General features: G+C 34.9%; 1 protein-coding gene across 1 annotated transcript in view; it reads right to left on the bottom strand.

The window, feature by feature from the left end:
• The window catches only part of ADAM10 (ADAM metallopeptidase domain 10), a 114,633-nt gene that overhangs the window by 58,478 nt on the left and 38,754 nt on the right, over window positions 1–17,401 (bottom strand). The window contains exons 3-4 of the mRNA XM_059913180.1: window positions 10,984–11,102; window positions 8,865–9,023 (exon numbers count right to left, since the gene is read on the bottom strand). Of these exons, the coding sequence (XP_059769163.1) occupies window positions 8,865–9,023; window positions 10,984–11,102 (278 nt within the window). The remainder of the gene's footprint in view (window positions 1–8,864; window positions 9,024–10,983; window positions 11,103–17,401) is intronic.

Raw genomic sequence — 17,401 nt, 5'->3', positions numbered from 1 at the left:
ATAGCTCTAGTTAACTCTCAATCATCCACTCCAGGAAGGGGGAATATTTACAGTTCAGATCATCTGCCCAAGAGATGCATAAAACACCGACTTCTCACTACAGACTAACTAGACTAGACTTTACCTCCTCACTACTCCCCGCAAGCCATCCCTCCCTCAAAGTGACTGCCAGGTTAGGAATTTGACTGCAGAGTCCAAAGCTTTAGCTATGAGATAACTCTCTAACCATCAAAACTTGGTGCAATTCCTCCAATGACACAATATGAATCACTAAATTCAATCAAATGACCCAACTTTTATGGTATTCATTGAATTTAAAAGACAGTGGTTCCACAGACACTGTACAAAAAGTTGATTTGTTAGGTATCTGAAGGGTAGGTAGGTTGGGTCCTTGCCCATGAAAATGCCATTGACTCCCAAAGTTGCCAAAAATCCACAAGGATTCATTGAGACAGTAAACAGACGAGCAGACTTTTTGTTTTCTTTAAGGAGAGATGATGAGTGTGGAGGAATGGACGGATGGGCCAAACAGCCCCCAAATACCCTTCCCTCTTCCAATTGCAGTGGACAGAGGCCCTTTCTCCCTAGTGCCCCTTTCCCCATCCCCCACAACCAGTCTCTGTTTGGGGAGGGTGGGGAGAGCAGGGAGAGAAGGGCATAGTATGAAGGACAGTAAGCTAAAGATGGTCCCCTTTTCAACATGCACTCACAACCCTGCTCTCCCAGGAAACAGAAACTCAGAGCTGGTCCAGGCATGTCCCTTCCCACCCTTGTTTTTTAAGAAAGGTTAGTGTTGGGGGCCAAGGGAATCACGGGTATCAGGTCAACAGGAGAAATGTTGCTCTATTATTCTGATCAGGAGACTGTAAAGTGCGTTAGTACAGAAACTTTGCCCTGTTCATCACTGTATCCAATGTATCTGAAAGTGTCTTGTACAGATTAGACACTCAAATAATAAATAAAATAAATTTATTAAGAAAAAAAAATGATAAGTAAGACCTAAAGGGCTATTCACCAAAATGCTAATGGTGGTGGATACACTTCATCTTCTACTTAATTCACAAGCAAAAATGTCTATTTTATATAGTCATTTGATAATCAGAAAAACCAAAAATATTTCCAGTTTTAGAGCAAAAGCAGTTTGGAATCATCAAATTTTAGAAGAAATAAGAAGTATTAATGATCTACATACTCACTTTATAACATGAAGAAAATGACACCCAGAAAAGGTAAAGTTACTTACTTGCATAAGGTCACAAAGCTATTGTAAAACTTCGTCCAGATTTCCCTTCAAACCACTTTCTCATACAAATGCCATGCCTCAGTTCTGACACATCACCTCTTGGGCTTTTTCCTTACCATGTCTCCCACTAACTTGTGTGATCTTAAGCAAATGAATTAAACTCTGCAACAGTTTTAACTACAAGGTCAGTAGTTGATCTACAAGGTCACCTTTTTTAAAATATTTTCTCCTTTTTTGGCTGTGCCACGCAGCATGTGGGATCTTAGTTCCCCGACCAGGGATCACACCCGCACCCCCTGCATTGGAAGTGCAGAGTCTTAACCACTAGACCGCCAGGGAAGTCCCCTACAAGGTTGCCTTTAAGTCCATGATTCTGCAGGGGAACAAAATCTGCCACCCCAAAATGTCTCTCTCTGGCATAAGGATTATTTTAGACTGATTATTTTTAAGAAACAGAAGATTAAGGAAGTCTTTCTTTTTACCTGCCCTTTAACTGCCTAGAAGAATTTAGATAAAGGGCCTGGTTCAGGAACAGCACTATCCACAGAGAGATCTACAAAGATAATGGGCTAGGTGTGGTAGAAGGAACTTGGCAGGGCCCAGAGACCAAGTCCTCTCTGTGTCCCCTTGTCCCTGCATGGCAGAGCAAACATTTGTTTAACCAACATTTGCTTTTCCATCTTCCTATAATTTTTTTCCTCCCCCTTGAAGTACCAAACCCCTAGCCCCTTCTCCTCTCAAATGCCATATAAACCTCAATTGCCTAACTGGGGCCTCATTTTTCTGATGGAGACCTCGTACATTCATAATTAAATTTGATTTTCTCCTTTTAATCTGTCTCATGTCAATTTAATTCTTAGACCACCTAGAAGAACCTAAAAAGGGCAGAGGGCAATTTTTTCCTTCCCCAGCAATTCTAAGCCTCTACAGTTGCTGAAAGCAGTAAAATCCACATCAGTGAATTCCTAGTCTAATGTTTGAATATAAATATAACAAGATTGCTTATGGAGATGATCTAATCTCCAAATTTATAAACCATGAACAGAATTTAACATTTTTATAATAAATCTGATATCACAATGTAAAGCAGCTCTTTACAGGGCCCAAGTCCTAGACCAGTGTCCTCAGGCACACTCACAAGGTCGCTAGCATAAATGTCAAGCATTGAACTGTGCTAGAAGAGATGTGAAAGACCTAGTTTTAGCGCCTCTTATCCCTAGTACATACACACATATATACTCAATGCTACTTCTACTAGTTTTTCTATAACTCATCACTCATAAAAGTTGAACCTAAAATGTAAATTTACTCTATTTTTCAGTAGGGAAGATAGCCACACTTCTGCAAAATCAACAATGATACCAAAAATAAAGCCTTAGCTTTCTCCTAATCTTTTTTTTAATCCTCACAACAACTGTCTTTACCGTCATTAAGTCCCTTGACTTTAGCCACCTTTAAACAAGTCTCTACTAACTTACGATGTAACTAATAAGTACTGGAGTAAAAGCCAGGAAACATGGATCCTTGCCATGAAAATATCTTGCCCAAGTGGCTTAAGACTCTTTAGGCTTCAGTTTCCATCATCTTCAAACTTAGCGTTTAGAACTAATTCTAGTCCCTTTTGCAATCGTACTAAAGTTACAGAATTCTATTGAATTCACAACTACATCAATCTTCTGGTCTACTCCAGAAAACTCTATTTTCCATGAACAGTTTGCTGATGAGGTATGATGAAGAAACAATGCCCCCCAAAAGAAAATCCCTATTTTTTAAATGCATATGCTTGTGAAGTCTTAATTTAAAACTTTCAAATTCATTCTTCTTACTACCACATCAAATGTCTATAAACTTCTTCCAAACTCTCAAAACATATGACTTGACAGTATAATGACAACTTATTAAAAACTGCATCTTCAATGCAATATTCAGATGTACAATGAATTAATTTTCTTATTCAATCTGTTTGTAAAAACATCTCAAACACTGCAAAACACAATCATGAGGTGATATTTCTCGGAAAAAAAGAACAAAATTTCCAAATATAATTTTACTTTCTAGGATGAGTTTTAAAGCTGTTTTACAATATAAGAGCTTTGTTATTTTTAAATAATCTTATGTTTCTGAAATGATCATTATGCAGCCAAAATATTTTCTATTTATGTTTTTAAATAAATATATATACAAATATATATTGGGTTGGCCAAAAAGTTCATTTGGGTTTTCCGTAACATCTTACGGAAAAACCTGAATGAATTTTTTGGCCAACCCGATATATATGGTAACCAATCAGAAAATGTCTTGATCTAAAGTGTTCTCAACTTGAGTCTTATTTACATAAATAAAATAAACTGTGATTGAATAATATGAAAGGGCTGGGCATATTTTCTCCAAATTCTGCAAAAAGAATTAAACCCCTCACTGTCTCTTTTTAATCTGTTTTTTTAAATGTGTTCCCAATTAAATATCTTACATTTCTAATTAAATATTTTTCAAATAGCTACCATTTCTCACAGGCTTCTCAACTTTTCTTCACTTGTGCCTGTGAATTATTTGGAGAAATTATATTTCCCTAGAGATTAACTCAGAAAAAAAAAGCAAAAACAGAGTCAACAATGCCACTAAATTCTTATATTTCTTTTAAATACTGCCACTTTGCTTAAGAAAATTAAGTATTTAACATCAATGCTAAGTAAAACATGTGAATTAAAACATACAGTATAGAGATTAACCAATAAACCTGTATACACTATGGGAGTTCTGAAGTCATAGGCACTTCCTATCATAGTCTTAAACCATTCTGCTACTGAATTATCAATCAGAACACTCCACTCCTTAATCTTTCCAAGTGTCTACCACAGTTTTTCACAACTCCATGCACATAAGCACATTTCCAAGCTCAGACTGGACCTTAAGCACATATAGAAACTTTCCATGATAATCCTCAGAATTTCCTGGTACCTCTGGAAGGAAAATGTGACAATCTAACAATGTCAGATTTGAACAATGCTAGTCATTATCAATACTTTCCAATTCAATTCTTCCTTTCCTCTTTTCCTTCTATCCTTTGTCCCTCCTTTCCACTAACAGTGACACAAAAGGAGTTGGAAGTCTTAGTGACTATGACAAAACTCATTTACACCCACAACTTCAAAAACACAATATGAAACTAACTGATTTTTTTTAAGGTTCATTAAAAGCAATATCCTGAAGTTTCACAAATGAAGAGGCTTCTACCGGAAGGAGGCCTTCACCTTGAACTGGTTAAGTAAAATTTAACAGTCTCAATTTTTCAGAACAAGAAATAAGGGGTCTTCCCATTGAAGCACAAGAGAAAGAAGCGATAAGTACAGTTACAGCTAGCACACAGGCTGAAAGTAAGAGTAACCTACTATTGATACAATACTATGAGGCACAGGCAAATTCAAGCTCCTTGGGCTTTCCTATACCACCCAAAGGAAAATAAATAATCTGAAGTGAAAGAATAAACCTAAACACTCTTACTCTGTGGCTTCATGTATTTACTTAAAATATCTTTTAATTCAGAAACAAAATATTTCTTCATAAGTACAGCATGGGAAAATTACTTAGACCTTTGCCTCTCAGAAAGGTAGTATACAAAAGGGTGCAAAGGTCCACTATTTACAACGATGATTGTAATAATGATTCCAAGCAATCATACAGTCAATCATTCCTAAAAGCTATTCATATTACTAAGACTAGCAGTATAGTTTATGGGACAATGTTTTTCCCAGTTTCTTTAAAATAAACTGGGCCAAGAGGCAGAGGACTAAATGGTGTTCTTACCCTGTCATAATTGTTCACACTTCTATGTCCTAGAAGAGAGTGTTTTTTACCACCTAAGTATGGAATTGAACAAGTATGAATTTTAAGCTGATAACTACATGTAGTTATCACCTTCACATCTAACTGGATATCAAAGCATCTAGAAGTTATTAAATATTTTCACTGAAAACTGTCTCTATGTTCTGGTACAGCCTCAGAAGCCATTCCCTAAGGTTCTCCAGAATATCAGTATCATTTTCCATGGTGGTTTCATATATTTATGCTTAGAGTTGCAAAAACAGTATTAAGAGGAGGGTAGCCAAATTCTCATCAGGATTCCTATCCAAAGTTGGCGTGCCTCCCCTGTCATTTGCTTCTGCTGAAAATAACAAATACAGGGACACCAAATTCACTCAGGTATATACACAATGATCTAAACAGCCATGCAGTATTTCAGCTGTAAAAATAAATTATTGGCACTTAAGCAAATTATATTAAAATAATAATAATATTATTATTAAATAATAAAGGGACATCCTCTCCCTTTTAATTAGTTGTGAAATAAAGCATCCATTGCTAGATATGTTAGGGAAAGAATTTGGCTCTAAACAGCAATAGATGCAAATGTGTGATTTCAGGGAGGCTTACAGATTTCAGAAAAGACCCAGAAATCCTTGGAATAATGGCAGTGAGAATTTACAGCTTTCTTCCAGGAGTGAAGCAGAAGACACATGGTTAAGAACACGAGATCTACAATCAAGTGACGTAAGTTTTCTAAGGCTTAGTTTCCTCATCTATAAAGTAGGGATAATATGTGTGCCTATATACCTCATAGGGTTATTGTGAAGATTAAACAAAATAATGTAAGCAAAGAACTTTATATGGTGCTGGTTATACATCAAAGAGTAATAACTACTTGTACTACTACTAATACTATTAGAACCTTAGGTATTCTATACAGAGAGGTTAAAGGGCCAATTAAAAGTAAATTTAATCTAGACAAATACCATGTGGTTTCACTTACATGTGGAATCTTAAAAAAAAAGAAAAAATGAAAACAAAACAGAAACCGACTCATAGATACAGAGAACAAACCAGTGGTTGCCAAAGGGAAGGGGAGTAAGAGACTGGGCAAACTAGGTCAAGGAGATTAAAAGGCACAAACTTCCAATTATAAAATAAGTTAAGTCGTGGAGAGGTAGCATAAGGAATACAGTCAATAATACTGTAATAATTTTGTATGGTGACAGATGTTACTGACTTATCATGGTCATCATTTCATAATGTATTTAAATGTCAAGTCACTATGTTGCACACCTGAAGCTAACATAATATTGTATGTCAACTATATTTCAATTAAAAAAAAAAGTAAATTTATCTAGCCATCCTCTAGAAGAGGGGTAAGCAAACAACAGCCTGCTAGATAAATGAGTCCTTTTGTTTAGCGTGAAAGCTAAAGATGGTTTTTACATTTTCAAATGGTGGGAAAAAATTAAAAGAATAATATTTTGTGTCATGTTAAGATTACATGAAATTCAAATTTAAGTGTCAGTAAGTTTTATTGGAACATAGCCATGCTCATTCATTTACATATTTCCTATTGCTGTTTTCGTATTACAATGGCAGAATTCAGCTGCAACAGAGCAAATATGGCCCACAAAGACAAATTATTTACTATCTGGACCTTTACAGAAAAAGTCTGCCAACCCTTGGTCTAGAATCTAGACTAGAGCAACTATTTAAAAACTAAATGGTTAATACATGGGTGCTTTCCTTTTGTAGTTAACTTGACAGATTTTCAGATAGTTTTTCCAAAGTAATTGTCTAAATCTGCAAGCATTAAAAATTCTGTTTAAGGCAATTGCTTCCCATACTCTTATCCTCATATCATTACATTTCCATTTACCAGAAGAAGTTACAAACAAAATCACTCTAAACATTGCTGTTTTTAAGCTCTAATACCACTACTGGCACGTAATAACAAGCAGAACGTTAAAAGATCTCCCTACCATGAATATATGTTTACCAAGACAAGTAAGAGTTAAGCACTGAAATCAATGGTAAAGTTAAATGCCAAAAGGAACAGAAAACTAAGTTGCATCCAATGTCACTGATTCTGCAAGCTAACTCATCACCTCTGGGGAAAAAGAAAAGGGTGAAATAAAGGGAGATATTTGAAAGTTACTATAAGATGCAAAGTGAAAGAAATGCAATTATATGATGAGGAAGAAACAGAAGTATGAAAAAAGAGCAGAACATTCTTAAACTACATACAAGTAGGTAAGAGAAGAATGGAAACGAGAGAGAAGACAAACAACAGAAATCATAAAAGGCAGAACAAACACAGTTGAAGATACTTATAAGACATACAAAGCAAAGGAAAATGTTTGATTACAATATCATGGGAAGGAAATCATCAGTTCAAAATGTGTCAATCATTTCTTCTTCTCCTTTCTTTCCCAAAGGTCTTGTTTGATTTTGAGAAAACATTACAGGGAAAATGTTGCAGGACTTTATTAAGTATCAGTGAAGAAACTGCTGCAGAGATAAATGATATCTGAAATGCTAAAGGAGCAAAAGAAACAGAAACTGCAGTTGGAGAACTTACACACCCTGGTAGGGGAGGTAAACCTGAAAAATGATTAGCTTACTCAGAAAATTACAAAGTAACATACAAATGAAGTAGATGATAATTCTACTGGCAGAAAGAAAGGAAGGCAAAGGAATTCATACTCTAGCTTGTGAAGGAAGACTGTAGCTTGGAGCTTGAGGAGAGTCTGAAATACCAGGAAGGGAAATTGGAAAAGGAATCAAATAGGGATGAGCAAAAATATGCACAAGTAGCATTAACGAATTTATGATTTAAAAAGTAGCCAAAATCATAAATGTATTCTATCTAGAATAATTATGCTATTTTCTATAGTAATCGAGCATTAGAGATGACAAGCAGTTGGACAGACTTAAGTACAGAAACTGTCAGAGCTGATAGAGCAAGAAGTCAACATTGTTGAGACTTACCAGTACATTCATTACCAGGGGTGAGAACGAAATTACTGACAACAAATTTCTATATGTAGAAAGGAAAATGAAGCCTGGAAGCTGCCAAATAAGGAAAATAGGCAAAAATTGATAGACTACTCTTAACTACAGTCAAAAATAAAATATGAGTATTCAAGAGGCCTGTGAATTAGAGGAATGTATTTCTGGGTCATTTCATTACAGCATTCTCGTGATTAAATGACTATGGATATACAGACAATGGTAGAATGAAAAGGGGAAGTCTAAATACATTTTCTACTCTTAAAACACAGAAAAAGAACTCTCCCAACAAATTACCATCATATAAAGACCACGATCAAGAACAAAATCCATAAAGATAAATCGGAAGTCTTACCAAGTGGAAGTCATTTCAAGATTCCAAAAAGAAATACTCAAAAGGCTTAGAAATTACAAAAAGATCTAAAATATTCTTTAAATACTATGCAAATATCCACACTGAAATTTCCATAAGAAGATGATGCTTCGGTAGGCCACACACACAAAGGTGTTACAGCATTAAATAACTGGATGATATCACAATATAGAATTTCCAGTTCAATCAGAGTTAGTTGACTCATAGTTCAAATAGAATTGGTTGTAGCATATCAACAAAGTAGTACTGGCACAGACTGACAATGATACTGTCTCAACTATATAGATCTATTCTTTAATTGAGATTTTAGTTGTGAAACTATTTTCTAGCCTGATTAATAGCTTAGGAAAGAAAACAGCTCAGGTTTCATTTGTCTCCACATAGTTTTAACTATTTATATACTCTTTGCAAAATTTAAGTACTTACTAATATCATCTTCATGATAAATGACAGAGTGAAATGGCAGAGTGCGGTCTTTAAGATATCTCTCTGCTGGCTCAACATAAAATGTGCCACCACGAGTCTGAATGAATCCTTCAAATCTTCCATCAATAACAGACCCATGGCTAAAACTTCCTTCTTCACCTATTAATGAAAGCCACAAACTTTTAAAAATTTGATTTGCACATGAATGTTAAATTCATTCTCCTTTATAAAGCCATTCTTATGTACTGAAAAAAAACTAAATACAAACTTACTGGGGAAATTAATTTTCACATGAAATATATCAACCTGAATGTGAACAACAACTAGAACTTAGTTAAAATATGTACAGTATATATATAGTAACAACAATGAAAAATGGAACATCTGTCTTGCTGACGATCAAATTCCCAGAACCTAGCACAGCGCCTGGCATGCATGCAATAGTCATTCAAAAAATGACTTCAATAAACTTAGAGGCGAGCAGATCCACTGATAAAATATATACTTTCAAAATAAAGATATTAAAGTATCTCTTGAATTTCTACTCTCATTGCCGTAAGAAAAAAAGTTCCTTTCCCACCTAATATATTCTGCACGAACCTTTTAGCTTCCTTTCCACCAGTAGGTTTTATAAATACATTTTAAAAATAAGACAGTATTTAATATTTCAGAAGCAATTTGAACAAAAGTATGCCAACAATTCTTTCTAAGATATTGGGAAAAGGTTCATGATAATGTCCCATCAATTATACTTCTTTAAGGAAAGAAAATAATAAGAAAAAAGGTAGTTTTGGTTTTTAATACAGTCATAAAGAAAAGCTGAGTACCAAACATCAAATAAGAAGAGGTGGGAAGTTAGGAGGGGGCTTTAAAAGTTAAATTTGCCATTTAAAAATTTCTCATTAAAACAAAAATCAGGCTTTCTGCAATTTCTAAGTTGTAAATTAACAGTAATTAGTTGACTTTAAGTTAATCATAGACTGAAGCTGACTCCAAGACATTTGTATTTTAAATGATATGATGTTTATCTGCAAACTCATTTAGTCTTGTACACTTTTTGACTATCACCTACCAAAAAAAAAAAAAGCTGGGGTTGGGGGGGTGCTGGGAGACTACTAAGTTACTTGCCCAGCAAGATAAATGATCAAGAAAATAACAGAAAACTATAATCTAACATTAGAAATCTCGACCTATGGAAAAATACTTTCCTTTTCCATTAAAGAATTATAAGAATACAAAAAAACTTCTAATTTTTTAACTACGCTTGATCTACAAATAAGAAATTTTAAGTACAGAAATGCCTCATTTACCCATCATCATAAAAAAAAATAAGAAACCTTTCTCAAAGAATTTAATTTTTCAAGTTAGGATTTTGAGTGGAAATCTCTCTAATATGTAGACATAAAATTTAACTTTCAGTTAACTTTAATAACTCTTAATAAATAGGATCATCTTGAGTATTTATTAACGTACAGTTGTAACTCAATGATATTTTGCCCCTAATGCCGCCAGAAGACTTTTTTAAACTTTTTTACGACTTCCATCAATTGTTCTACTCTTCTTACATTACTCAGCTGACAGATGTAATTTTCTATTGGGCTAATAAGTGTGCCCCCCATCTCCCTAATACCTTTTTAAATCTGGTATAGTAAGAGAAATTCATTAGAATTGTGAACAAAAAGCAAATAGATCCAGAGGAAGGAAGGCCCTGGGAGGATTTTCCTATGAACGACTTTGTCACATTATTTTTGGCTGTTAAGATAATCTTTACAGTTTCGTTATAAAACATAGTTAAGTTACTGTTAATTCCTTGCTTGGAAGATCAGAAAATTATATAAATCATTAAAATTTTTTTAAAAACCTAACAGTTTGGAGGTAGTGAGAGAGTCAAAACTTCATACCTTTCAGAAGTCAGACGCTGCATAATTCAATACTAAACATATATGTAAAGGCTGATCCAAGAATTACTTTGTTCTTCAAAGCCCATTGCTCTTCACGATACACTCAAATCTCCCCAGGACTTATCCCATCTTTCTGAAATATTTGCCTATACTTCAAAATGCATATATTTCCTTGTGTAGAAAAAAATTAAAGAGGGTTCTTTTAAGGTTCAACTTACCATAAATATGTCCAGTGTAAATATGAGAGGTATCATAATCAAGTACCATATTTGATGTTTCCACCCTAAATTCATCACTGAAAAGGGAAGTGTCCCTCTTCATTCGTAGGTTGAAATGTCTGCAAACAGGGTAGGAAAGGAAAAAAATGAAATTAAAAGGACCCAAATTTAAACAATTATTTTTTAAATTAAAAAAAATCTGCAAAATATGGATTGTTTCACACAATTTGTCTATTTGGGAAATAACTGGCCAAGATTTTCTTATAAAAATTCTGCTCTGAAATTCAACCTAACACTGTGATACAACTCACATACAATTAAACAGTAATCATCTAGGGATATGTTAAAAAAATAAATGCCTATAGACTGATTCTCACATGGTGAAACAAGATCATTCCAATGGCAACTAAGTTGCTTGAAGATAAAAACAAGCTTCTTGACCCAGTTACTGTTAATTCACCACTACCTGTCTCCCCTCTCTAGTAATTCCAGGGCTTTTCCATTTTCCCCTATTATTCACAACTCAGATAAGAGAACACATAGGAAAGTGCCATCTAATTAGATACTTAACATCTCTTCTCAGAAAAGCAAGTATGCATGCTCTTTCTTTCACACACAGACACACACATACAGAAAGACAGACACACACACACAGAAAACTTTACAACTCCTTTATTTTTCCCTGGGGCATCTTCTATAATTCTTTGTAGACCTTTCTCAGTTCAATTTGGAGATCCCAAACCCAAAGGACCATGATATTAGCTGAAATCATACTCATTCTAACTGTCCTCTATAAAGGAAAAGGAAAGACCAAAATACTGAAATAAAATTAAATAAAGAAATCTAGGGTTTTACAATCAAACTCAGAATCAAAATCTTAAGCCTAAATCTTAAGCCTAGTAAATCCTTACTAGCCCAGGATTCCTGTCCATTAAATGAAGATAACACATTCTATTTTCTGGAACCATTTTAAGGATTAGAGATTATAATGTATGTAAAGTCATTAACACAGTACCTGGCACAAAGGAGATGTAAAGGGTAGCAAAGTAGCTATCATTACTAAACTTTAAAAACTATATCAAGTCTCTTTTATAACTGCCATAAAGGTCTGCATATAACACAATTTCTACTCAGTGAATATGAACCAAAGTCTTTAATTAGCCAACCCCCCAATGTTAGTAGGATGTAGAATAATTTGAACTCTGACACATTGCTGGTGGAGGTAAAAAATGGTACAATCACTTTGGAAAACTGGCTGTTTCTTATAAAGGTAAACATACAAAAACCCTATGACCCACAATTCTACCCCAAGAGAAATGAAAATATAAAATATATGTCCACACAAACAATTGGACACAAATGTCCAAAGCAGCTTTATTCATAGTAGCCAAAACCTGGAAATAACCTAAATGTCTATCAGCAAGTAGAGAGAGAAAAAGGTTGTGGCTTAGTCATACAGTAGCAAACTATTCAGCAGTAAAATCATCAAACTACTAAAAATAGGTACTTTTATAAAACACAAAAGAATGCACATAGTATATATAATTCCATATATATGTAATTCTAGAATAGGCAAAATCTATCTTTAGTGACAGAAAGCAAATCAGTAGTTGCCTGGGATGGAGAGACTAAGAGCAAAAGGGAATGAAGGCATTTTTTGCTCTGATGGAAATGTTCTACACCTTGATTTGAATGGTGGTTCACAAGTGTATACATTTGTCAAAACTTAACTCAAACTATACACTTAAAATGAATATATTTTATGTAAATTATACTTCAATAAAGTTGATTTTAAAGAAAAAAATCAAATCATTTTTCAAGTGAATAGGGGTCAACAGTTGGGTATAGCCATTACCTTCATAGAGTGTCACCCTTTCTGAACACTATTTTATCTTTTTCCCTTAATTTCCTGTATTGGCAACCTTTTATTTTGCAGCTGCACTCATTTCTACTTGCCTAAGACTCTCACCAAAAAACCCCTAGGGCTTCCCAACTACTGTGACAAGGACTGTAGGCTAGGAAAGACATCCTTAGAACCTTAACATTCCAACCTACCGCAGCAAGTAATCAACAAAGCCAAACACATCTTCTAAATGTGAACTCCACAAAGTTATAAAAAGACAATCCCAAACAAACAGGAATCTTGCCTGAATTCTTGTCGTATATCCTTTTCATAAAATTCCTTTTAACCAACTAATAGACATGAAATTCCTGATCATAAATGTGAGTATAAATACACACATTATTTTTTAAAGGATCACATTTTGAAAAATCATTAATTTATCATTACATATACTTTTAATTTACTATATAAATACCACCTCTAAAAGAGCATCTTTGTTAAACAGACTAAACAGTAAAAATCCAAGGGCTTAATATGTTTGTCATTCAGGATTTATTATTCAGCAAAACTGTTTTACCTTAAAATCATTATAAGCAGCAGCATTAGTACTCTATATCTCCCTCCCCCAAAATGGTATAAGCTTCAGAAAGGACATTTAAGTTCAATATGAGAACAATCTATGCTGCAATCCCTACTCAAAAAAATAGTTTTATATCACTTTACGTGTCTATGCAGATAGCAATCCTAAAGGGATGTTGTAACAGAGAGAATTTAAGAACACTTGAAGTAGGCCCCTTCTAATCTTGATATTGATTTCATAAGAAAATCATCTCATATATACAAAACATTATTCTCACTATTGATTTAAATTGGATTGAAACCATATATAAAATCAGTTTTCAATTATGCACATACAGAGTCAAGAAGCAACACAGATAATAAAACAAAAAATCAAATTTACATCATACCCCCAAGATGCACTGCTTTATTAATATCAAAATTAATGTGCATCTGAAACATATATCAACAAAGAAGGAATGGAACAAGGGTGAGCCTGGAAGGCAGGTAAATGGTAGAAGAAGCCAGACTGAATTAATAAGCACTGTCACAATCCATGAAACAGATCAACTACAAATGAATAATCAGAAGCTGGATATATTATTCCATTAACTAAGACATTGGATTCCAGTTCTCCAATTTTAATTCCACTACCATCTGTTTGATAGTTCATATCTTTACACTATTTTAATATTTATATAAATTGCAAATTCTTTGCAATAGTCCTGTCAAACAACACATTATAAATAATAATAATTAGCTGATGAACACATCCTACCTTCCCAATTTCTCAACAAGCCTTGAATAAAAAATAATCTGAAAACATAACCTGATTCTATTTTATTTTCTTCTTATTATTATTTTTTTGGCTGCATTGGATCTTCGTTGCTGTGCGTGGGCTTTCTCTACTTGCAGTGAGTGGCGGCTACTCCTTGTTGCAGTGTGTGGGCTTCCCATTGCAGTGGCTTCTCTTATTGCAGAGCACGGGCTCTAGGCGTACGGGCTTCAGTAGTTGTGGCTCACGGGCTCAGTTGTTGTGGCTCACGGGCTCTAGAGCGCAGGCTCAGTAGTTGTGGCACACGGGCTTAGTTGCTCCGCAACATGTGAGATCTTCCCAGACCAGGGATCAAACCCATGTCCCCTGCACTGGCAGGAGGATTCTTAACCACTGTGCCACCAGGGAAGTCCCAACCTGATTCTTTAATTGCTTAAACTTTTGGCCCAAAGGTCAGAAAAACTACAGTGAACACTGCCTTATAAAAATCACTGTATTTTGGGAAAACAGTTTGGTGGTTCCTCAAAAAGTTAAACAGAGAATTACCATATGATCCAGCAATTCTACTTCTATGTATATACCCAAAGGAATGGAAATCAGGGACTCAGATACTTGTACACCAGTGTGTGTGGCAGCATTATTCATAATAGCCAAAAGATGGAAACAATCCTAATATTCATCAACATATGGATTTCAAGATGTATGTATGGGGAATTCCCTGATGGTCCAGTGGTTAGGGCTCCGCGCTTTCACGGCCAAGGGCCCAGGTTCGATCCCCCGTCAGGGAACTAAGGTCCCATAAGCCGCATGGCACAGCCAAAAAAAAAAAAAAAGATGTACATATGAGTGGTATATACATACAATGGATTATTCAGCCTTAAAAAGGAATGAAATTCTGATATACACTACAACACAGATGAACATTGGAAGCATTATGCTAAGTGAAAGGAGCCAGACGCAAAAGGCCACAAATTATATGACTCCAGTTATGAAGGACCTAGAATAGGCAAATTCCTAGAGATAGAAGGTAGAACAGAGGTTACCAAGGGCTGGTAGGAGGGCAGAATTGGAAGTTACTGTTTCTGTTTAGTATAATCAAAAAGCTCTAAAAATGAGTCACGGTGATAGTTAGACAACACTTTGAATGTACCCAATGCCACTGAATTGTACACTTAAAAATGATTAAAATAGTAAGTTACATGTTATTTTGCCACCATAAAAATAAATAAATTTTTAAAAATCATTGTACTGGGACTTCCCTGGTGGCGCAGTGGTTAAGACTCCACGCTCCCATTGCAGGGGGCCAGGTTTGATCCCTGGTCAGGGAACTAGATCCCATATGCATGCCACAACTAAGAGTTCACATGCCACAACTAAGGAGCCTGCATGCCGCAACTAAGGAGCCCACCTGCTGCAACTAAAGGAGCCCACGTGCTCCAATTAAGGAGCCGGTGAGCTGCAACTAAGGAGCCCGTGAGCCGCAACTAAGACCCGGCGCAACCAAATAAATAAATAAATAAACATTTTTTTTAAAAATCATTTTATTCCCAAAAGCTAGGGTAAAAAATAAAATTGTGCGCGCAGAGATACCCTTCCTAGTGGTAAAAGCCCCTAGAGAATTGGTTGAGATAGTAGTATTGCGATGATAATGATGAGATTATAACATTCTTCTTAAATTTATGTAGGTTTACAGTTTTCAGAGCACTTTCACACATATTACTGCATCCCGTCCTCACAGTAACATTGCAAAGGAAGCACGATGAATATTTTTATCAAAGGGTATGACTCAGGTCACAAGACTAGAATTAGGACTAGAACTCTAGTATTTGGTTGCTGCATCTTGCTTTCAATCATACCACGAATGCCTCTCAAGCATGTGCCAGAAGCAGTCAAGCTAATATATGCTGAGTGTTGTAGGAGTCTTAATGTATGTAATATTATCAGTCTTCACCAAGTCACCTTTTAAAATCTGAACAAATTTAAGTAAGATACAGAAGTGAAAATATAACCTTATTTGAATTTCACTGAAAATTCTACTTTACAACACCACCGTAAGAAGTTCCCTTTGATTATTAATCCCCTTTTCCTATGTTTCTTTCAGTAAGTTTAGTTCTCTTTTTTTTTATTGTTATAATATAGTATACTGTCATCAAAGATAAACTTTAGATTTCCTCTGAGAAGGAAGATGCTCTGTATAAGGAACATCATCTGCACTGGGAATATTTTCCTACTGTTAGATTTAATCACATGTTGATTCTATGGATCAACAGTATTTTGTCTCTCATCTTGATTATAGTAGTTCTATTGTAATTCTTTCCTCAGTGGCATATAGTAAAGTTATAAAGAATAGAGTAAAATTATAGGAGGGCAAAATCAGCTAACAAATGACAGCAATTTGAAAAAATACACAAAACAGATTCCAAATCTCTGGCCTCAGTGCTTTGAAAATGCAGTTGTACCATGTGGTAATAATAGTTGGTTTTCCCCTCTAAGGCTTTAGAAAAGCACTCTAAATCTAAACTAAACAAACAAACAGAGGTACCAGAACCACCTCTGGTACAGAACAACAAAATAGATTATGCTAGGATATGATTCTTTAAATTTTTAGAAGATCATATACCTTCTATATTAAAGAGGTACCATTCTATATATTAGAACAGTAAGAATATAAAGCGAAAAGAAGTTGCCTTTTCCCATATGATAGCTATTTAGGCTAAAGATAATATGGCTCTGACTCTCAGAAGAAAACAGCAATAGTTAAAGGTGCATCCCTTGAACTGAAGTCATATTAGGACAAAAACCTCGACTAATCAAGTACCTTGGTAACAGGGGGAAGAAATCTGAGAGCAAAAACCTTGCTTCCAAGTATGCCTGTAATCCAGCAGTCCCAGACAGGTCTACTGTGTCTAAATGGAACAGGTTTATGGTAGGCCTGGGTAGTGATTCTTAGCAATAACACAGTACTTAATAGCCATCCCTGACATTTCTAGGTATTCTTTTCCTTGTAACATTCACCTTCTTCTTAATAAAGATGCTTGACAGAGTCTCCATCCAAATTATTTTTGTAAGACAAGTTGCCAGTATTAATAGCAAATATTACTATGAGTCAAATATCTAGTTTACTTCCACTAGTATACTTTTTGAAACAGCAAAGTCCTTTTTCAAATTATCTTAAAGAAGCCACTATCCGCCTCCTCCAAAAAAAAAGGATAAAACAAAACAGTTTGGTAGAAGGGGAAAGG

The sequence above is a fragment of the Balaenoptera ricei genome, chromosome 2 (assembly GCF_028023285.1).
Source record: "Balaenoptera ricei isolate mBalRic1 chromosome 2, mBalRic1.hap2, whole genome shotgun sequence".
NCBI lineage: Eukaryota > Metazoa > Chordata > Mammalia > Artiodactyla > Balaenopteridae > Balaenoptera > Balaenoptera ricei.
Note: the sequence above shows the minus strand (reverse complement) of the source record. Positions and strands in the feature narration are given on the sequence as shown.